Raw genomic sequence first — 22,723 nt, forward strand, 5'->3', positions numbered from 1 at the left:
AACAACAACAACAACAATAACAATAATAACAATGATGATAATAGTACTACTACTACTAATGTGTACAAGCAAGTGATGCACAATGCAATTGCTCACCACCCACTGACCAATGCCCAGCCTAACCCCGAGCAGTCTGGCCCCCCTCCCCCTGGCTAGCCACCCCTATATATTGTTTAGCATGAAGTCAGATGGTATGGAATACCCCTTTGGCTAGTTTGGGTCACCTGTCCTGGGTCTGTACCCTCCCGGCTCTTGCTGCACCCCCAGCCTGCCCATTGGCAGGACAGAGCAAGAAGCTGAGATGTCCTTGGCTTGGTGTAAGCACTGCTCTGTAACAATTAAAACATCGGGGTGTTATCAGCACTCTTCTCATCCTAAGCCAAAACACAGCATTCTACCAGCTACTAGGAAGAAAATCAACTCTGTCCTAACTGAAACCAGGACACTTACCCAGCTTCCAGCAGCCATATACTTTCATTTTGTGTCTAAGCTCCAGAAGAAGATCCTTGGTCACCCAAGGCCTTCTGCCCCACCTGCTTGACTTCCAGTGTTTTGGAATTGCTATTTGCTGTAAGGCATTCCATGATGAATCCATCAGTCCCTGTAAATTTTACCTTACAGTGACTGTGCTTTATATTTAATCGTCTTCTATTTCATTAGTAATTACTGATATCAGTCTTTGTCGCGTTAAGGGGTGTAGCTGATTAACCATTATGGGCCCAGTCGGATTCAGGGTACTGAACTATCAATCACAGATTTCACCAATAACCCATTAACCGTTAGGGGTCCAGTTGGATATTCACCAATAACGCATTAACCATTAGGGGTCTGGTTGGATTCAGAACACTGAACTATCACGGTCACGGATTCAACAATAACATATAACCACCCTTACCCTAGTTGCACTTAATGAGAGCTATAACAATACAATCAGGTGTGATTTATTACAGCAACAGGTACACAGGTTCTTTGGATTGCCGGCGATAGTGACTGTCTGCAAAAGCAAGCTAGCATGCATGAAACACAGGTGTTACAGGTGCACAGCCTAGAAATTAACATGTTAGAAGGATCAAAGACTCTAGAGAGATTTATAACCAAGTGTTCAAATCTCACCCAAAGGCGTCCCAATGGGGGGGGGGGGGGAGAGAGGCTCAGCCCGTCGACTGGTCTCAGGAGTCAGGAGGTCCTAAGGATGTTGTATTCCCTCGGGATGGTATCTTCCCTGACGGTGGTATCTTCCCTAACATCCCCTCTCTCTTAGGCCAATTTATATTATTTTCTATCTTTTAGGTGGAGCTTGAATGACTCTAGTCAAGCATATCTTAGTTATGATGGGTGAAAAGTTCTCCCGTCTCTGTTTAAAGTAATAGGCTCTGAGAAATTCAGAGCGCATGCTCAGTGAGGGGTGGCACCCTGGAGGTGGGTAGCTTTTGGGATGGAGGTGTGTTTTGGAATTATAATGATATTATAATGAGCAAAAGTACACTAGGGTACAGCATTTGTCAAAACATGACAGGTCCTTGTCTCATGGTAGCAAAAAAATGCAGCTTATCGGTCTCGGTGTGCACAAGAACAATCGAGTCCCCACCTGATCACAGAGCCTAGCCGTGGTGTCTCCACTCCACTCTACGCTCCGTACTGTTCCTTAGAGCTAGCATACCAGGTTTCCCCAGCACGATAGCATCTAAGGTTGGAAGCCTAGGGAACACTCAGGTAATGCAGCTACGCCCTACCCTGAAAGCCTCTTCAGTGCTGTACATTTTCTTTAAAATGTGAATGTTCGTTTTATTTTCCTAGTTGCTTCAGGCAATTACACCACATTCTTATCAGGATAAAAATTACAAGTTTGTAGTATTTATCAAAGAGCCGTTGTATAGCTAACAACCACCGAGCAGGGTGTCTCACTGCCTTCCCTGAGTGATTCATGGAAACACGGAAACGGACTCCACAATCAGTAAGATTGCAAAGTATGTATGTTTATTCAGCGCTGGGCAGCACAGGGTGTAGTTCCACCAAAGTCGTGAGCACCTACTAGTTGCAAAACACAGTTTATATACTTTTTGATGACAGGACCCTCCCCTGTTTCCCCACTGAGTGTGTAATCCAGGTTCACAATCTATCTGATGCTTTACAGACAATGTATGGCCTTCAGTTGCCGGCCTGTTAAATTTCAAATTTCTTTTGACTTTTGTTACTTTTTGAAGTGGTAATATTTCTTCACTTATCTGACTTGACTTAACACCGTGATTTTCACCTAATTGTTCTAAGGAGTCTGGTTGTCTGCATTTTACAAGGTCTCCTGCTAAATTTTCTTATCACTGCAAGCATATCTCAATACCACATTGCTTATCTTTAAACAATGTAACTCTGAAAAAAAAAAACCACAACATTTTTATTCCCACAATCGCAAATGTAGCACTTATTCGTTCTTAATCAATTGCTCTCTAATTTCTAATCCTGTGTTTCAGTCCCCCCTTCTCTGGAAAATATAGTAAATTCTTTTACTTAACACAAAAATTCTTCTTCCCGGTTTCTATGATATGTTCCCCTCAGTGCCTTGCTGTGGTGGTTTTACTCAGGTGGGCAGCCGAGCTCCACCACAGCCTCTCTCTCACTCCCCCTCTCCTCAAAGAGGAAGGAGGAGAAAATACAACACAGAGAACTCGAGGTTTGAGATGAGAAAGGTTTAATTAAAGGGAAAGGGAATGGGGAGGAAAAAAAAGAAACAAAAGAAACAATCAGTCCGCACGGAAGCACAGAGGGAGGGAAAAAAATTATTCTCTACTTCCCATCAACGAGTGATGTTCGGCCACGTCCTGGGAAGCAGGGCCTCAAACGCGTAGTGGTTGTTCATGAGGAACAGCCCCCTCCCCCACAAGAGCCCCCCCTTTTATTGCTGAGTGTGACATCAGGTGTTATGGAATATCCCTTTGGTTGGTTTAGATCAGCTGCCCCGGCAATGTCCCCTCCCCATCACTTGCCCACCCCCAGCCTGCTGGCTCTTGGGGGCTTGGAAGGAGTCCTGATGCTGTGCCAGCACTACGCAGCAATAGACACAACACTGGAGTGATATCAGTGTTGTTCCAGCTACGAGTGCAGAGCACAGCACTGTGTGGGCTGCTGCAGGGAAAAGGTGACTCCAGCTCAGACAGACCCAACACACTTGCCATGTACTTTTATCAAGGAAGCTAATATCGCCATTCATTGTAACAATTTCTGATTCCAAGAAAATATTACAAAAGACAATATTAAACTTATACCAACTAATATCAGTAAAACAATAATTGGGTGACACAATGTGTTCAAAATCCCAATTGCAGTTGGCAACCATCCATAGAGTGCGTCCCACCAGTTGTGATTTGTGTCTTGTTTTACTCTTTGCAAAACTCTGCTTATTTCCTTTGTATCATGATTGACAGTGATTAGTCTTCTCTCCATTTTCCATAATGCCTTTTAAAATTTTGATCAGGTCTTGATGTTTAACTAGTTGCTTCACTAATGTGAGGTTCATCCCAATAGGTGTAGGTAATAACTTGTGATACATTGTGTTGTTAGGCTTGATCAACTGGTGGGACACCATTGATGCCAAATAGAGAAAATCACACCCGACTATTCTAACAAAGTTACAAATACAAAAGTTAGAATGATTTCTGCTAGGGAGAGATGTTTTCCTTATCTACTTCTACAAAAGCACAAGCAGTTCTTAAACACACACAGCCTTGACCAATATATACAAGCACAGTTTTTTGACTAGTATTTGGATGAATTTCAAAGTGGCAAACACCTTGCTCCATGTGAAGACATACATCCTGAGCATCAATTGTATTGCTTTCACAAATCCCTGTTGTTTCCAGGTAACACATGGTTCTAGATTTACAGACTGCCATTTCCCATTCTCCATCCGTGCCCATGTTCTATGCTCTGAAGGACAGAGCACTGTCTTCTCATGGTTTAATCCTAGTGCAATGATCGGGTGGGTAACATAAGCTGTGGCATTATGTATAGTAAGCACAAAGGCAGTAGCCATGTTAACAATGGGATCATAGGTAAAATTCACCAGAGTCCACCAAGGTTGGAACTTCTCAAAATCATTGGTATTGTCCCAAACAGTCTTTTGGACTTCAGCTGGAAAAAATTCCTTCACTTCCTTCCCTAACGATCAAGGCAGCCGTTGCCTGCATCCATAGCTGTGCTTGCATACAACTAAGAGCTAAAGATCTAACTTTCCATTAATGCTCTTATCCTCTGTTGTTACAGCTTCAGACCAAGGCCACTCACCATTCTCTATTATCATAGAGGCACCTTCTTGAATCACAATTAAAACTTATAAGCCATAGAAATAAAACAATTCTGTTAACTAAATTCCTGCTAACTATATTACTAAATACTCCTGACCGTAATGTCCTCATTTTGCTCGACTGAGCTTTAGTTTCAGTTCACCGTCACCTGGCGTTACTTTCCAGGGGGCTTCTGGAGCTTTCTTCACTTGAGAATGGTGAATCCAGGCACTCTGTTCCTTGATCTCAATTGCGGTAGAGGTTGTAAGGAGCACCTGGTATAGTCCTTTCCACTGTGGTTTCAAAGTTTTCTCTACAAGAGACTTAGTTACCTCTCAGGCTTTGGCAGTCCTAGTGGGGAAAGCCTCTGGCCATCCCGAAAAGGTATCTGTCAACACCAGTAAATATCGACACCCCCCTTTTCTTAGAAGTTCAAAAAAGTCAATTTGCCACTGTTTCCTGGGCTCATGGCCTTTTCCAATTTGACAGTTTTGGTTTGGGGGCATTTTTGGGGGTAGTCTGGAGACAAAGATCACATTGTTATTTGAGTGATGGTAGCATATAAGTTCCTGGCAATATTTTTTTTCAATTAGATAATTATGCAAAGCATCTATTCCCCAATGTGTTTTCTGGTGTTCTTTCTTTACCGGTGACCACAATAAATTGGAGGGCATGACTGGCTTCCCTTCCCTTTTTGGTAATAGCCCATCCCTCTTGGTTATATTTTCCCTTTTGTCTTTTGATTAATTTTCTATCCTTTTTGTTATATACAAGGTTACCTTCAAGGGGAATTTGCCTGTCTGGAGTCAGGGCTCCCTCAGTTGCTACCTCACCTTCTGCTGCTTCTTTTGCCTCTCTGTCCGCCAGATCATTTCCTTCCTCCAATTCTGAGCTCACCTTCTGGTGTGCCTCAGTGTGCATGATTGCTACCTTTTCAGGCAGCTGAACTGCTTCCCATAATCTCATTATTTAGTCCGTATAGATGTTTATTTTCCAGATTCTATTATGTCTTTGCAAGTGCTAACTGCATACCCAGCATGTCGTTTTCCGCTGATGACGTAGCTGCTCCCATATTCCCACATCATCAAAAGGAGTGTCTTTCAGATCTGGACGGCTGGAGTAGGTAGCTTCAATGGTCTCCAGGCAGTCATGGTGTACTGGCTCTCCTTGGTTTCTGCTGATTTCAGGAACCTTTGTGGGGAAAGCCAGTGACCGCCTTTCACTTCCAGCACTGTGGACACTGTGTGAGACACTAGTACAGTTATTTTCTGTCCCAAGGTGAACTTGCGTGCTTCCTGGATGCCCAAATTTCTTACATAGGGCACATTGCTCCTTGCCTAGCTGGGGCTGTTCCTGTCTGGGCCTCCTTTTTCCTTCTTCCCTAATAACTGCTATCAGCCTCTTCTGCATATTTAATTGAGGAAGATAACAGTCCTCTCTCCTTCCAAATTGCCCCGTGTGCATGCACCACACCAAAGGCATATTTCAAATCTGTCCAAATGTTTGCCAGCTCAAGAGCTCTTATCAAGGCGATGATTTCCACCTTTTGGGCTGATGTTTGTTACCGCATATCCTGTGAGGCGAAATCCCTGGCGGACGAAGCTGCTGCCATCTATATACCAATCCTCCGCATCTTCTAGGGGTGTTTCCTTTAAATCTGGTCAGCTGGAGTGTACCGTGTCTTGATGCAATCATGAATGGGTGATCTGGAAACTCTGTTACTGAGGAAAAAGGCTGGGTTTACAGTATTAGTGCCAAAAAAAAAAAAAAAGTAAACTAAGAGTCCATTGTACACATTCCTTTTCTTCTTCAGTAGCTATCATTTGCATATTGCAGCAGTGTCCCCTTTTCCTGAAGGGGTCTTTCAAGCTTCAAGATCACAGTTCCCAAATATGGTGGGGCTATTCTTGAACCCCTGTGGTAACACTAAGTAAGCTGAGTTTTCCGTCCTCTATTATTATTTTCCCATCCAAAGGCAATATTTTGGTATAACCATCCGTAATTTCCGGGGTGATTAGGGTCTCACTTGGGGGGGTTGGTCAGGGGAATGCAATCATTGAAAGTTCCCTAAGCGGTCCCATTGGCAATCTGAGCTCACACATGAACTCAGGTTGTTTTAAGAGTTAGCTATTTTTCTGTTTCCATGACAACTCTCTCAGACCCATCATGATCCCTCTGCTCCAGAGGGCTCACACCGGTGATTTTGAGGTCTCTGCCTCAACCCTGGAATACATCCTCTTTCCCTGCTTATTCAACTTCAGACATCTCTGTCAAATACTACATGCCACACCTTCAACACCTTCAACAACCCTTTTAACACCTCATTTTATCTTATTGTTATAGGTTTTCATATTAGATCTCTCACTTTGGCTTTTACCTAGTCTCCTTCTGAACTACTTGTAACCTTTTCAGTTGGAGTAAAGCTCTGGAACAAGGCAGCCCTCATGTTCTGCCTTGAACTTTTGTCCAGATCCATTTTGTCCTTTTCAGGTATCTGCTTGGAAGAATTCCATGGGTTAGGGACCTGGAAGGAAAGGGGATCCAAGACAGCTGGTCAGTATTCAAGTATCACTTTCTCCAAGCTGAAGATCAGTGCATCCCTATGAGCAAAAAGACAAGCAAAGAGGGCGGGAGACCTGCATGGATGAGCAGGGAGCTCCTGGCAAAGCTCAGACAGAAGAAGGAAGTTTACAGCATGTGGAAAAAGGGGCAGACTACTTGGGAGGAATATAGAGACACTGTCAGAGTATGCAGGGATACAACAAGGAAGGCCCGTGATTTTAAGATCTCAGCCTTGGGTTGAGGCAGAACTATTAACATTCCTACATCCTCTTTCCCTGCTCATTCAACTTCAAACAGCTCTGTTAAATACTACATGCCACACCTTTAACACCTTCAACAACCCTTTTAACACTTCCTTTATCTTTCTCCAGCCTGTACTTTTCTCATGCCAACACCAAAGGCTCAGTCAGGGGCCAACTTAATTCCACTCCTTTTTCCTCTAAGATGCTGAAACAACATATCAATATACTACATTTCATCCTATTTTTCTTCTCTCCTCAAAAACAACATTAATTGCAAGATAGTGTTATAGTCGACTGATCCATAAAGTGGCCGTTTAGTTTATATAGTGGCCACTATTGATTGCAACACTTAGTGGAAGTCCTCTTGGTTTCTGTGCCCCCAGTTCTAACAATATCCTTCGAATGTGCCAATATGCACCCAAGGAGGCTTTCTTTAAAACGTCATTGTTTTGGATATTACTCATTTCCTTGATTTCCCATTCCCTTTATTTATTTATTTATTACTATTCCTTACTCCTGGCAAAGCTCAGACAGAAGAAGGAAGTTTACAGCATGTGGAAAAAGGGACAGACTACTTGGGAGGAATATAGGGACACTGTCAGAGTATGCAGGGATACAACAAGGAAGGCCACAGCCCATTTGGAATTAAATTTGTCAAGGGATGTCAAGGACAACAGGAAGGGCTTCTTCAAATACATCAGTAGAAAAAAGGAAGACTGGGGAAAATGTTGGCCCGCTGCTGAATGGGGCAGGTGCCTTGGTGACAAACAATATGGAGAAGGCAGAGTTGCTGAATGCCTTTTTCGCTTCAGCCTTCAGGAATCTCAGACTCTGGAGACAAGAGAGGAAGTCCAGAGAAAGGAGGACTTTCCCTTGGTCAAAGAGGATCAGTTCAGAGATCATCTAAGCAAACTTGACATCCACAAATCCATGGGCCCTGATGGAATGCACCCACAGATGCTGAGGGATGCTGACCGATGTTATTGCTAGGCCAGAATATGGTGTGGAGAATAGGAGAGGTGCCTGAGGACTGGAAGAGAGCCAATGTCATGCCAGTCTTCAAAAAGAGCAAGAAGGAGGACCCAGGCAACTACAGGCCAGTCAGTCTCACCTCCATCCCTGGAAAGGTGATGGAACAGCTCACCCTGGATGCTATCTCCAAGCATGTGGAGGATACGAAGGTGATCAGGAATAGTCATCATGGGTTCACCAAGGGGAAGTCATGTTTGTCCAATCTGATATCCTTCTATGATGAGATGACTGGTTGTGTAGATGAGGAGAGAGTGGTGGATGTGGTCTACCTTGACTTCAGCAAGACTTTTGACACTGTCTCCCACATCCTCATAGACAAGCTCAGGACGTGCAACCTAGATGAGTAGACGGTGAGGTGGATTGGCGATTGGCTGGACAAAAGAGCTCAGAGGGTTCTGCTTAGTGGTACAAAATCTAGTTGGAGGCCTGTAGATAGCGGTGTCTGCCAGGGGTCAGTACTGGGTCCAGTCTTGTTCAATTTATTCATCAAGAGCCTGTACGATGGAACAGAGTGCACCTTCAGCAAGTTTGCTGAAGACACAAAGCTGGGAGGAGTGGCTGACACCCCAGAGGGCTGTGCTGCCTTTCAGAATGACCTCAAGAGGCTGTAGGGTTGGGCCGAGAGGAACCTCATAAAGTTCAACAAAGGGCAAGTGCAGGGTCCTGCACCTAGGGAGGAATAACTCTAAGCACCAGTACAGGCTGGGGGGTGACCTTCTGGAGTGCAGCTCTGCAGAGAGGGACCTGTGAGTCCTGGTGGATGGCAGGCTGACCATGAGTCAGCAATGTGCCATTGTGGCCAAGAAGGCCAATGGTATCTTGGGCTGCATTCGGAAGAGTGTTTCCAGCAGGTCAAGGGAGGTGATTCTCCCCCTCTACTCAGTCCCAGTGAGGCCACACCTGGAGTAGTGTGACCAGTTCTGGGCTCCCCAGTACAAGAGGAATATGGAACTACTGGAGTGAGTCCAAAGGAAGGCTATGAAGATGATTAGAGGACTGGAGCACCTGCCATAGGAGGACAGGCTGAAAGAACTGGGCCTGTTTAGCCTGGAAAAGAGAAGACTGAGGGGAGACCTCATCAACATGTATGAATATCTGAGGGGAGGGTGTCGAGAGGATGGATCTGGTCTCTTTTCAGTTGTGCCCAGTGAGAGGACGAGAGGCAATGGGCACAAACTGAAGCACAGGAGGTTCTGGCTTAATATGAGGAGGCACTTTACTGTGAGGGTGACAGAGCACTGGAACAGGTTGCCCAGAGAGGTTGTAGAGTCTCCTTCTCTGGGAATATTCAAAACCCACCTTGATGCCATCCTGCACAGTATTCTCTAAGTGATCCTGCTTGGCAGGGGGGTTGGACTAGATGATCTTCATAGGTCCCTTCTAAACTCGGCCATTCTGTGATTCTGTGATTTTGAATTGAATGGTGCTTAATAATAAGATGACAAAATACTAGAGAACCTTTTCTTTAGTGAGACTGTATGTTTTTCAGTTTAAACAATACTGTTATTCTACATTTTCACCTTTTTGTTGGACTCATGAAGGCTGGATGTGCAATGCTTAATGGGGATTGCTGAAAATTCTGTCAACCAGCCCTGACTGTTTGCTTTTCCCCAAAGGTGAGCATCTGCTTGGAATGCAATAGCAGCAAATTACGTGGATTGAAACGAAAATGGATCCGCTGCTCAGCACAAGCAACGGTCTTGCATCTAAAGAAGTTCATTGCTAAAAAACTTAACCTTTCTTCTTTTAATGAGGTAATTGTTTTAATGTTTTAATGTTTAAACATGATTTTGTAAATCAAAATCTTATGGATTATTTTCAAAACAGTGTATTTCTTTCCAAGTAGATTTTCAAAAAACAAAAGCATACTGTATTTCCTGATATAAAGGAACAGAAAATGGCTATTTAAATTGATGAGCTTAATGCAGAGAAATAGTTTTTTTTCACACACACACATACACACACACTTTAATTTAGGAATGCTGGTCATCTTCCCTTTTATTCCTCTCCCCCAATACAATGGAAATGTAGCTCTTACTGATTGTTGGCTTTATACAGAGTTGGCAGTGCAGCTCTGTGTGTTGTTCCATGATCAGTTTTAAAATATACCAAGAGGCTTGGTTATGTATTTCCACCTCTGTTCTCCAAGATGCTTTGGTGGCCTGTCCTGGTTTCAGTTAGCACAGAATTAATTTTCTTCCTAGTAGCTGGTGGAATGCTGTGTTTTGGCTTAGAATGAGAAGAGTGCTGATAACACCCCGATGCTTTAATTGTTGCAGAGCAGTGCTTATACTAAGCCAAGGACATCTCAGCCTTTGCTCTGTCCTGCCAACGGGCAGGCTGGGGGGTGCAGTAAGAGCTGGGAGGGGACAGACCCAGGACAGGTGACCCAAACTAGCCAAAGGGGTATTCCATACCATCTGACGTCATGCTAAACAATATATAGGGGTGGCTAGCCGGGGGGAGGGGGCCGGACTGCTCGGGGTTAGGCTGGGCATCGGTCAGCGGGTGGTGAGCAATTGCATTGTGCATCACTTGTTTGTACATACTATTATTACTTTCGTATTATCACCATTGTATCATCATTATTATTATTATTATTATTATTTTCCTGTCTTATTAAACTGTCTTTATCTCAACTCACGGGCTTCACTTTCCATTTCTCTCCCCCGTCCCAGAGAGGGAGGGGGGAGGGTGAGCGAACGGCTGCGTGGTGTTTAGCTGCCAGCCGGGTTAAACCACGACATGGCCTTAAATGAAGGGATACGCTGCTTCACCTGAGATTTTTCACTCAGTGCGGAGAATAGATGATAACACTTGGGGACTACTGAAAGACTGATTTAATGGAAAGCAGCATATATACTTTCTTCTGCTTCTCTACTCTGAGTGAAACTCAGCTGGTGCTGCCTACTCTGAGAAGAAGGGCAGTAAATAACTATTTTACCTTGTCCTGGTTTCAGTTAGGATAGAGTTAATTGTTGTGGTTTAACCCAGCCAGCAGCTAAGCACCACACAGCTGGCCAGCAGCCAAGCACCACAGAGCTATTCTTTCACCCTCCCCCTTCCCTCTCTGCGATGGGGGAGAGAAATGGGAAAGTGAAGCCTGTGGGTTGAGATAAAGACAGTTTTTAAAGACAGGAAAATAATAATAATAATAATAATAATAATAATAATAATAATAATAATAATAATAATAATAATAATAATAATAATAATAATAATATATACGGAACAAGTGATGCACAATGCAACTGCTCACCACCCACTGACCGATGCCCTGACAATCCTCGAGCAGCCGCCCCTCCCCCACCCCGGCTAGCCACCCCTATATATTGTTTAGCATGATGTCAGATGGGGTGGAATATCCCTTTGGCCAGTTTGGGTCAGCTGTCCTGGGTCTGTCCCCTCCCAGCTCCTGCTGCACCCCCAGCCTGCCCACTTGCAGGACAGAGTGAGAAGCTGAAAAGTCCTAGGCTTGGTGTAAGCACTGCTCTGCAACAATTAAAACATCAGCATGTTATCAGCACTCTTCTCATCCTAAGCCAAAACATAGCATTCTACCAGCTACTAGGAAGAAAATTAACTCTATCCTAACTGAAACTAGGACAACTTTTTCCCTGCAGGGAGTACATAATCAGACTGATCCTCAAAGAAATCTTGGTAAGGGAAGAAAGAGGCATTTCTATCCTCTGCAAGTTCTGCCATTTCAGGTTCTAAAACTAGAACACATAATGGCAGGCATGTGAAAACTCAGCCTCTGTTCCTCCCTTTGTTGGTATTAGTCAAAGTCCCTTCCATTCAGTCTGACTCTCAAACTTCCATCTCTCAATCTTGAAAACTTCTAAAGATGGTGATGCCATGACCTCTTTGGACAACTTTTTCTGTTGATTAATTATCCTCGTATTGATTTTTTTTCTTATATCCAGTCAGAGCTTCCTTTTTTTTTCCATTGAAGACCATTGTCTCTCATTCTCCCACCATGTACCTAGGCAAAGACCCTAGCTCTATATTCTCTATAGGCTTCTCTTAGGTATTGGAAGTCTGTAACTAGGTTCCCCTTAAGCTTTCTCTTTTCCAAGCTAAACAAGCCCAGTTCCCTCAACCTCTCCTCATAGGACCTGTGTTCAAGCACCCTGACCATCTTGGTGGCCATCCACTGAACTTGCTCAAGTTTATCAACATTTCTTCTACTGGAGGGGCCAAAACTGGATGCAGCATTCTATATGTGGTCTAATAAGTGCTGAGTAAAGGGGAATAATCACCTCCCTCAATCTGCTGGCTCTGCTTCTATTGATACAGTCCAGAATGCTGTTAGTCTTCATCACTGCAAGAACATACTGCTGACTGATGTTCAGCTTGCTGTCAACCAGAACCCCCAGGTCCTTTTCAGCAGAGCTGCTGCCCAGCTTGTACCATCTCATGACTTTTCTAGTATTCTTGTTGAATTTCATGAGGTTCTTGTCAGCCCATCCCTCTAGTCTGTTTAGGTCTCCCTGAAAGGCAGCAGCTTCCTCAATTATGTCAGCTGCTCTCCCCCAGTATGGTGTGTAGTGGGTTTACGTGGCAAGGTTTTGGTAGCAGGGGCCATGGGAATGGCTTCTGTAAGAAGGATCTAGAAGCTGCCCCATGTTTGGTAAGGGCCCCACTGCTGACCAGAGGCGAGCCAATAAGAGATATTGTTTTGTGCCTCTGTGAGAGTATATTTAAGACAGGGAAAAAAACGCTGCGCCACACAGCAGCCGGGAGAGTGAGAGGAGTGAGGAACAGCCTTGCAGGCGCCAAGGTCAGTGAAGAAGGAGGGGGAGAGGTGCTCCAGGCGCCGGAGCAGAAGTCCCTTGCGGCCTGTGGTGAGGACCATGGTGAAGCAGGATGTCCCCCTGCAGCCCATGGAGTACCACGGTGGAGCAGGGTTTCACGCTGCAGCCCGTGGAGGAGACCACAGTGGAGCAGGTGGACCTGCACCGACGGAGGCTGCTGCCGGAGCAGATTCTGGGCTGGACCTGTAGCCCGTGGAGAGGAGATCACGCAGGAGCAGGTGACTTGGCAGAAGCTGCTGCCCGTGGGGGACCCAGGTTGGAGCAGTTTTCTCCTGAGGGATGGACCCCGTGGTACAGACCCATATCTGGAGCAGTTCTGGAAGAGCTGCTGCCTGTGGGGAGCCCACGCCGGATCAGTTCATCAGGGACTGCATCCCGTGGGAGGGACCCCACAGCACAGGGGACGAGAGTGACCGAGAAGGAGCGGCAGAGAAGAAGTGCTGTAGACTGACCATAACCCCCATTCTCCCATTCACCTGTGCCACTTGGGGGGAGGAGGTGGAAGAGAGTGGATGGGGGGGGAAGGTGCTTTTGGTTTCTTTCCTTTGTTTCTCACTTCTCTAGCTTGTTAGTAATAAGCAATAAATCTTACTGTCTCCTTATGCAGAGTCTGTTTTGCCTGTTACAATAATTGCTGCGTGATCTCCTTGTCCTTATCTCGACCTTTGAGCCCTTTCCATCTTATTTTCTCGCCGTTCCTCTTTGAGGAGGGGGAGTGAGAGAGCGGCTGTGGTGGAGCTCGGCTGCCCACTCGAGTGGAACCACGACATGGTGTCATACACAAGCTCGATGAGATGGATTCTGTCCCCTCTTCCAGATCACTGATAAGGACAATCAACAGGACAGGTCCCAGGATAGACCCCTGCAATACTCCACATGTCACTGTTCTCTGTGTAGAGTACAACCCATTAACCACTGCCCTCTGAGCCCAACGATCCACCCATTTTTTCACCCATCAGGAAGTCCACCCATCCAGCAAATTTGGATACAAGGATGCTGTGCAAGATGGTGCTGAAAGCCTTGCTTCCGTCAAGGTGGACAACATCCACTGTTCTCTACTGATCCATGGATCTAGTTATTTCATTAAAGAAGAGAATCAGGTTGGTCAAGCATTATTTTTCCCTTGGTGGCTGGAAATAGCCAACACCTTCACCTTTATGTGCCCAGAAATGGCTTCCAAGATGACTCTCTCAGAGATCAACAAAGTGAGGCTGACTGGTCTCTAGTTCCCTAGATAGTCCTTAATACCATTTTTAAAGATGGGTGCAACATTTCTCAAGTCATTGGATACCTTTCCTGATCTCCATGACCTTTCAGTGATGATAGTGTGGCCTTGCAATTATATCAGCCAACTCTTGTGGCACCCTTGGATGCATCCCATCTGGACTACTATGGGTTGAGATTTCTCAATACATCCCTGGCTCAATCCTCCTCTACTACTGGTAGTTCTTCTCCTCCTTGAAACCTGTCTCTAGGCACAAAGACATGGGAGACCGTGTTGGTGAAAAACAAGGCAAAGAAGGAACTGAGTACCTCAGCTTTATCTGCAGACACTGTCACTAAATTGTCTAGCCCATGCAGCAATGGGCACACATTTTCCTTGTTTATTCTTTTATTGGTAATATAGCAGTAGAAGTTCTTGTTGCCTTTAATGTCTCTTGCCAGTTTCAATTCCAGATGAGCTTTCCCCAAACCATCTCTGTATACCCAGGCAATGTTTCTATATTCCTTCTATGTAGCCTGTTCCCATTTCCACCTCCTGTATATGTTCTTTTTGCATTGGAGTTCAGTCATGAGCTTCCTGTTGAGTCAAACTGATCTCCTGACACATCTACTCATTTTGCTGAGTATTGGGATGAACAGTTCTTGTGGTTGGAAGAGGTTGTCTTTAAAGACCTGTCATCTCTTGAGCTTCTTTGCACTTCAGAGCTGTCTCCCATGGGATTCCACCCACCAGCTCCCTGAAAAGCAAAAATCTGCTCTCCTGAAGTCTGGGATCTATACTCTGCTACTTGATTTCCTCACTCCCTTCAGAATCTTGAATTTCACTATTTCGTTGTTCCTATAGTCATGACTGCCATCGATTATCATGTCCCCAGAAAGTTCTTCCTTTTTGGTGAGTAATAGATCCAGCTGTATATCACCCCTGGTTGGCCCATCTAGTATCTATGTTAGTCTCCGATACCTTTCAGAAACCTGGACTGCTTTCTTACCAATTGCACCATTCCTTTTGTGTTTAAACTTACTATTCCACTGCAGCAATCTCTGTTTTTACAACCTACCTGGCTCTTATTGAAATGCAAGAATGTTCATGTATTTGAGTTTCGGGAGTCTTTCCCCCTTAAAGGGCACACAGCATTTTTGTGGAAACAGTGTATTGGTATGTCCAGTGAAAATATGTGTTGAGGAGGAAAGCTATAAGGATGTGAACACTTGGTTGAATGCTATAGACAAATCCTGATTTGAGTCTGTCAGCTAAGCCATGTTAATGGATTGCATGCACATTCTTAGCTTTCTCAGGTTGTGGTAAAGTGCCACTAGCATATGTCACTGTCACGGTGACTTATCCTTTCAGTACATGTCACCTTGCAGTTCAAGTAAGATAAGATCATGTGCGTGATCATCTATTGAAATTCAGCTGATGGCTGGTCACATGATTTCACATTTGCTCATGTATCCATACCCTCGCTGTTTCCAATATCAAGATCTTTCAAAGCTGACATAGAAAAGAAAAAACAACTATAAAGTCTCTGTAAAACAAAAACCCCACTGATGTGTAAGGGGGAATAGCCTTTTTAAAAATGTATCTTCAAAGTAGAAAGTCACTTCCTGGGCACTGTGTAAGCAATTTTCATAGCATGTCAAACAACAAAGCTGTCTTTACCTGAGAATTGTTCTGTTTCTTTGATCTTTTTATCGGGCCTTGTATGAAGTGTATTGTTTCAAGGCCATGTTCTGTGTATCAGTGAATTAATTATTTCTTCTTTTTTTGTCAGCTGGATATATTATGCAATGAAGAGATTCTTGGCAAGGACCACACACTCAAGTTTGTAGTCGTTACTAGATGGAGGTTTAAGGTATGACACAACTGCTTTTCAGCAAAATTTTCATGTTCCATATAAATTGTTAGCTGACTAAAGAACAAAGTTCATAAAACATATATCTCACATGTCTATACTGCAATAACTTCAAAATGGTTAAAACATATTTTTAAAAATGTCTAATAAACTACCTTTAAAAGCAGGTATTTTTCTTGGTTTGAAAGAGAAAAGGGAGGAAAATTTTAAAATATGCCACTAAGGAAAAGGGGAAGTTAATGGCAGATGTCAAGTTGATAGCAATTAAAAATTATAAGGTAAAAGAGGCTGAAGCCATTGAGAAGGGCATTTTTCTCAGCCATGTAAATCATATACAATTAATATTACTTTGTGTAGGTTGTGAAACTGGTTACAATGCAGAAGAGACAAATATTTAGTATATTCGTACCCTGTAGTTTGGTAGAGAGAGGGTGAATATACTCATTAAAGGATGAGGATGAATTAAATTTACTCCCCACTTTAAGTTCAAGAGACTTGTATCAACATTTAGTAGTCTGGGGAAAGCAGTTGAGTGGGTCTCTGAGTTACTGATGTTAGTATCTTTAAACAAAATAAAACCAAAACCCTGCACAACAAAACAGAACTGAATAGCAATGATGGGGCATTCATACTGAGAGATTTATACTGGATTCATGAGGATTCATACTGTGCATTCATGTGATTTATACCCACACAAATAAAATGGGTTTAAGTATCATGAAATGTCAGGTTAAAAATCTAGGCTACAAGTCACACCTAGAAGTGTGTGTGGTTTGGGAGAGAGAACCTATATAGAATAATAGGTTCAGAGAATAGTTTGGATTGGAAGGGACCTTAAAAATCATCTAGTTCTAACCCCCCTGCCATGGGCAAGGACACCTTCTATTAGACAAGGTTGCTCAAAGCCCCATCCAACCACTTCCAGGAATGGGGCATCCACAGCTTCTGTGGGCAACCTGTTCCAGTGCCTCACCTCCCTCAGAGTAAAGACTTTCATCTTAATATCTAATCTAAATCGACCCTCTTGTAGTTTAAAGTCATTCCTCCTTGTCCTATCAGTACACTCCCTGATAAAGAGTCCCTCCCCAGCTTTCTTGTAGGTCCCCTTTAGGTACTGGAAGGCTGCTATGAGGTCTCCCTGGAGCCTTCTCTTCTTCAGGCTGAAGAACCCCAACTCTCTCAGCCTGTCTTTGTAGGAGAGGTGTTCCAGCCCTCTGAGCATCCTCATGGCCCTCCTCTGGACATGCTCCAACAGGCCCATGTCCTTCTTATATGGGGGGCTCCAGAGCTGAATGCAGTACTCTGGGTGGGGTCTCACAAGATCAGAGTAGAGGGGGAGAATAATCTCCCTCAACCTGCTGTCCACACTATTTTTGATGCAGCCCAGGATATGGTTAGCAATGTGCTGACTCACGCTGAGCTTCTCATCAACCAACACCCCCAAGTCCTTCTCCTCATGGCTGCTCTCAGTCCATTCTCTGCCCATCCTGTATTTATGCTTGGGATTGCCCCAACACAGGTGCAGGACCTTGTACTTGGCCTAGTTGAACTTCTTGAGGTTCATACCTCATGAGTTTGAACTTTGAAGAGGGGTTAGTGTTCATAATGAATATGCAACACAAGCTTCCTAATACTTTTGGATGCATAAATAGAAGGGATGAGTGAGAATAGGTAGGCAATTTTTATCCATGTATGAGGAAATAATTGATTTCAGATTAGGAAATAGAGGATATGAGACTTAGGTCAGTTATGACATATTCGTGAATGACCTGGAAGAGAGGTGAAATAGTGAGGTGACACTGGCACCAATAAAGTTATTCAAGACAGTAAAGATAAATGTTAGTGATGAAAGGTCGCAGGAGACCTTTATAGTACTGGATGACCAGATGATAAAATGGCACCTGAGGTTCAGTAAGGGTAAATCATGTATCTGGGCATAGATACATAGATAAATCATGTATCGAGGGCAAAACATGTATCTGAACTTTATATATAAAAATGGTGGGCTCTGAATTGACTGACATCAAACAGTAATCAGGCTTTGGGGTTAGACATAAAGATATTGGCTCAGTAATGGTCCAAGAAAAACACAGAAGAAATGCTAGAAATTATTAGGAAAAGAATAGAGAGCTAAACAAGAGCACTGCTGTGCTTCTGTATAAATCCACTATTTACCTGTATCATGTGCAGTCGTGATTGGCATGGAAAAAGGAAAAACTATAAACTGTCATATTCTATGAAAGAGATGAAGGGTGGCAAGTGAAACTAGTAGGTATGAAGTTTGGAATGAACAAAGAGGAAAAGCAATTTTGTTGTAAATTCTATTTACCCTGATGGGGGATTGAGTTGGGAGAAACAAAGATCACAACCAATATTCATTAATAACAGAATTTATAAAGCTGTTATTAATAGGGTCAAACTATTATTAATAGCAGATGATAACTCATTTATTCCCTCACACATTTGCTCATAGTTACCCAGTTGGAAAAACAACAGGGAGACCAACTCCATCTGTGTATTCAGAAGCAGAGGGTCATACAGACATGCCAGTGGCTTCTAAGTAGGTGTTCAAACAGTCCTTTATGACACAACTCTCCACGTTCATACCTAAGTTAAACAGTATTGTCAATTTTCATTCATAGTTTACATAATCACAGAATGTTTCATTAACTGTATAATAATTATAAGCATAAACATTTTGATTCTATAGTATTTTATGATTATCACAATTAATAAAACTATACATTCAAATGTGATTAATCATACAACGGGGAGGGGCTTAAAAGATATACAAATATTTCCTTCAGCCTTATCCCTTAAATGTTTTCCCCAATATCTCCCCATGACATGTTGGTAATGTTGAAATGTTTCTCATTCCTCATATAATTGTTTAGTTAGCCAATATGTTCTCTTTTATCATGAGTAAGATTACATTTACAGTAGATCTTTCCCAATTCTATTATACATGTACATTTTACATATCTTGTTAGGTATCCTAATATAATTGTCACATAATGTAGCCCTGGTACAAGAATAGTGATATTCCTGGTCACTACTGAAAAAGTGAACATGATCAAACCAGTTTCATCTAGCTTTCACTGTTGATATTAGTGGCTTGATCTGATCCAAAGTTCTCAGCTAGCCTTGCTCTAATTTTGCCCTTCTTATCTTCTTGCAGGCTCTCTCATAACTTAGTGATTTTCTCAGAAATGTGTCCCCAGGCTAGGCAGCTGTGTAGTATCAGAGCTGGGCTTTGGATCCTTGGGACGCAGGTGACTAAACAGTTGGGGAGGGAGAAGGAGAAATAGCAAGGGGGAATTACACAGAGCTGTTCACATTCATTACATTCATGTATAGACTTCTACCATTCTCTTTCTTCTTTTACAGAAATGCTAGGTTTAGTGGTTAAGTTCTGATTATTAGATATAAGTAACATCCAAAACAGGTCAGGTCCAAGATCAAGCCAGAAAGTTAGGCCACAGGTCAGGATCTATGAGGGTATATGATCAGCAACAGCTGTGGAGATCAATACTCCCACAACACATCTCAGACAAGAAGTGAAGGCTCAGCTCTGAGATGGACAGATGAGGGGAGGCCCCAGGTGATGTTGTTCAGGTCCATTAAGGCCTATTAGTGCCCTCAAAGTCCTGACATATTTGCCATTACCTTCATCTATTTGATGTTACAGGGTTCATCCTATCTATTATATAATTGGACCCTTTCTATTTCAGCTCTAAAGCATGTTCCTTTTTATCCAGTTTCAAATACATCACTTGGTCCCCTTTTCTATAGGATATACATGAATTCAATTCTTCCTTTCTTATTTTCCATATTTTTCTTGTATTACTTCCACGTGAGACTTGATTTCTTCTTCATCCTGTTGTAATGTTTTCACTTTTTCACACTGATCTCTTTTCAGGAGCTCTAGGGGTCACCGAGGTATGGGCTGTGCAAATGTTATATGGTACAGTTTTAAACCACTACTTAATCTGTCACCATTCCTTAAAGCTGCTAATATAAAGGGTATTTTTCCAGCCCATTGTTTTGGATATTGTCCTACAATTTTTGTTAGACTATTTTTTATAGTCTGATTCATTCTTTCTACCATTCTGGATGATTGTGGGTGGTAGGATATATGCAGTCTTTGTTTAATCCCCCGGTCACTCATTCAGGCTCGAGTACCTTCATTTACAAAAGTCCCTTTGTTTTCTGATCCTCTGTCTGCTGGTGTTCCATATCTACACATAATTTCCTTAAACAGATTTTTTACAGTTACAGTGGCTGTGTTCCTTTTAGTGGAAAAAATTTCAACCCATCCTGATAATATATCTATGATGACAAGGAAATACTTATATCCTCCTTTAGTTCATGGAAACTTATCTTTATAATCCATTTGAAGTATTTGCTAAGATCCAATGCTTTTCTGATACAATAGAGGTGGCACCTTAGTTTTACTAGTTTACTTTTGTATCATTGAATATCTTATATAATTTTTAATTATGTGCTCAATTTTTTGCTTCATTTGTGGCCAAGTATAAATTCCTTGAACTCTTTTTAGAGTGCCTTGTGCTCCTTCATGTAACTTATTATGACAATCTAAGATGATTTGTTTTCTTTAAGACAACACTGCTATCCATTTCCTCTTATCATTACCTGTTTCCTGGTTTAAACTGTGGCAATTGTTGACTGATCTATTTGATCATTGAACTGTTTCTCAGTGTTGTTTTCAGTCTTCTCATGTGCTTTAACATGCTTATATATTTTTCCCACTGTCTCTCTGAGCTTGTAAAATGAACCTCTGGTTTTCTTCCATTCTGGTCTTCCATTCCCCTTTCACCTAGTCATTAGTCTACTATTTTACTCCAATAATCACTGTACATAAAGAGATTTAATGGGTTCTGTTTAGAGGGTTTGCCTTTTAATAACTTCTATGGTAGCCTATACTTCTGCTGTTTTGGATAATCCTTTGTTGTGGGTTGACCCTGATCAGCCACTAAACACCCGCACAGTCACTCACTTATTCCCCATCAATGGGACAGGGAACAGAATAAGAAGAGTAAAAGCAAGAAAACTCAGGGGTCCAGATAAAGACAGATTAATAAGTTAAGGGGGGTGTGTGGGTGTGTGTACTGTATTGGTTTGACATGGAACTTTTTTTTTTTTTTTTTTTTTTTTTTGGGGGGGGGCGCTGCAGGGGTGGCCTCTGTGAAAAGAGGCCGGAAGCTGGCCCCGTGTCAGACTGAGCCAGTTCCAGCTGACTCCAAAAGGGACCCACTGCTGGCCAAAGCTGAGCCAATGAGTGATGCTGGTTGTACCTCTGTGAGAGCATATTTAAGAAAGGATAAAAAAAAAAAACACTGCACAGCAGCACCTTGGTGAGATGGGTGAGGAAAATGTGAGAGGAACAACACTGCAGACACCAAGGTCAGTGAAGAAGGAAGGGGAGGAGGTGCTCCAGGCACTAGGTGCTCCAGGCACTAGAGCAAAGATTCCCCACAAGCCCTAGGAGAAGACCATGAACCTGAAGCAGGTTGTTCCCAATGCAGCCCATGGAGGGCCACGTTGTTGTCTGATAAGAAGTTCAGATTTGTTACCTGGTGTGCAATGAGACAATCCACACACTAGGTTGAGATATTGTTTATTTCAGAATTGTGCAAGTCTGGGTACCAGGTGGATTACCACTAAGCTGGCACACCTAAGGATTTTCTGTGCCACTCTTTATACAATCACTTATCAATACATTTACATGTTTTTACAATCCCCTAGCCTCTGATTGGTTACATAATTAGCATACTGCTGACATGACATAATCATTCTGCACATCCTCAGAGAGGAAGGGTTCCTTGTTGGGCCAGGGTCTTCCAGACAAGGGGCATGATTTTTACTATTATAATGAGGATAGTTCACAGATAGATTATATTAGAATACTCCTGATCTTTGTTTTACAGGGAACTATTCACATTACATTGATTGGCGACCTATTTCCCTCAAGAATGTCAACATAATGGTCTTCCTGATTAGCAGTTCCTCAGTTCATCATCCTTTAGACATCTCCAAGGCCTGGGTCATCTTGTCCTTTCCTCAAAGTACATATTTTATCTCTTTCACACAAAACAGAGTTAACTGGATCCTAGGACAGTCTGCAGGGGACCAACAGCCCACAGCCAAACAGCCCAAAACTCCCTCACTGACACTCACGGTCTTCCCCCCAAAGCCTGAGGTACCCTTACAGAACTGCTTCACCCCTCTCTGCAGACTGAAAAGGAAAGACCCATTGCAGGGAGGGTGGAGCTGAGAAAGCCCGATCTGCTCCCCGCGTAACAAGTAGTCTAACTAAGAAAAGGCAATGGGTGATAGTAGTATTTGTTGCATACTGTTATTTCTTTAAGCAGTCTGGGACATTTAGTAGCTGAGTTTGCACTTGCCTTATGACTCTGCCTGGTTAGCAGTTTGCCTCTGAAGATTCTAACAACGCATGACAAGCGAAAAATGAATTATCACTAAAAATCTCTAAATCATCTATGATTGATCTTTGTGTACCTCAGTATAGTCACACAGAAATTTTCCAAGTAAGAGTAGTATGTTTGGATTGTAAACTAACTGTTCAGTATATGCAAATGCTTTTCATGTGCCCAGAGTAGTCTCATCTAGAAAATATTTTGCTTAATTTATTACGTTGTTCTGTACCATTGCAGTGAACCAAACTTCCTGCACTT

At 42.9% G+C, this 22,723-nt stretch overlaps 1 protein-coding gene across 1 annotated transcript in view; it reads left to right on the plus strand.

Annotated features, from left to right (window-relative positions):
- The window catches only part of LOC309889532 (polycomb group RING finger protein 3-like), a gene marked incomplete at its 3' end in the record, with an annotated part of 84,940 nt that overhangs the window by 55,042 nt on the left and 7,175 nt on the right, over positions 1 to 22,723 (plus strand). The window contains exons 6-7 of the mRNA XM_082782381.1: positions 9,730 to 9,867; positions 15,927 to 16,007. Coding sequence (XP_082638507.1) covers positions 9,730 to 9,867; positions 15,927 to 16,007 — 219 coding nt within the window. The remainder of the gene's footprint in view (positions 1 to 9,729; positions 9,868 to 15,926; positions 16,008 to 22,723) is intronic.

Source organism: Aythya marila (assembly GCF_965140915.1).
Source record: "Aythya marila genome assembly, chromosome: W".
Lineage (NCBI taxonomy): Eukaryota > Metazoa > Chordata > Aves > Anseriformes > Anatidae > Aythya > Aythya marila.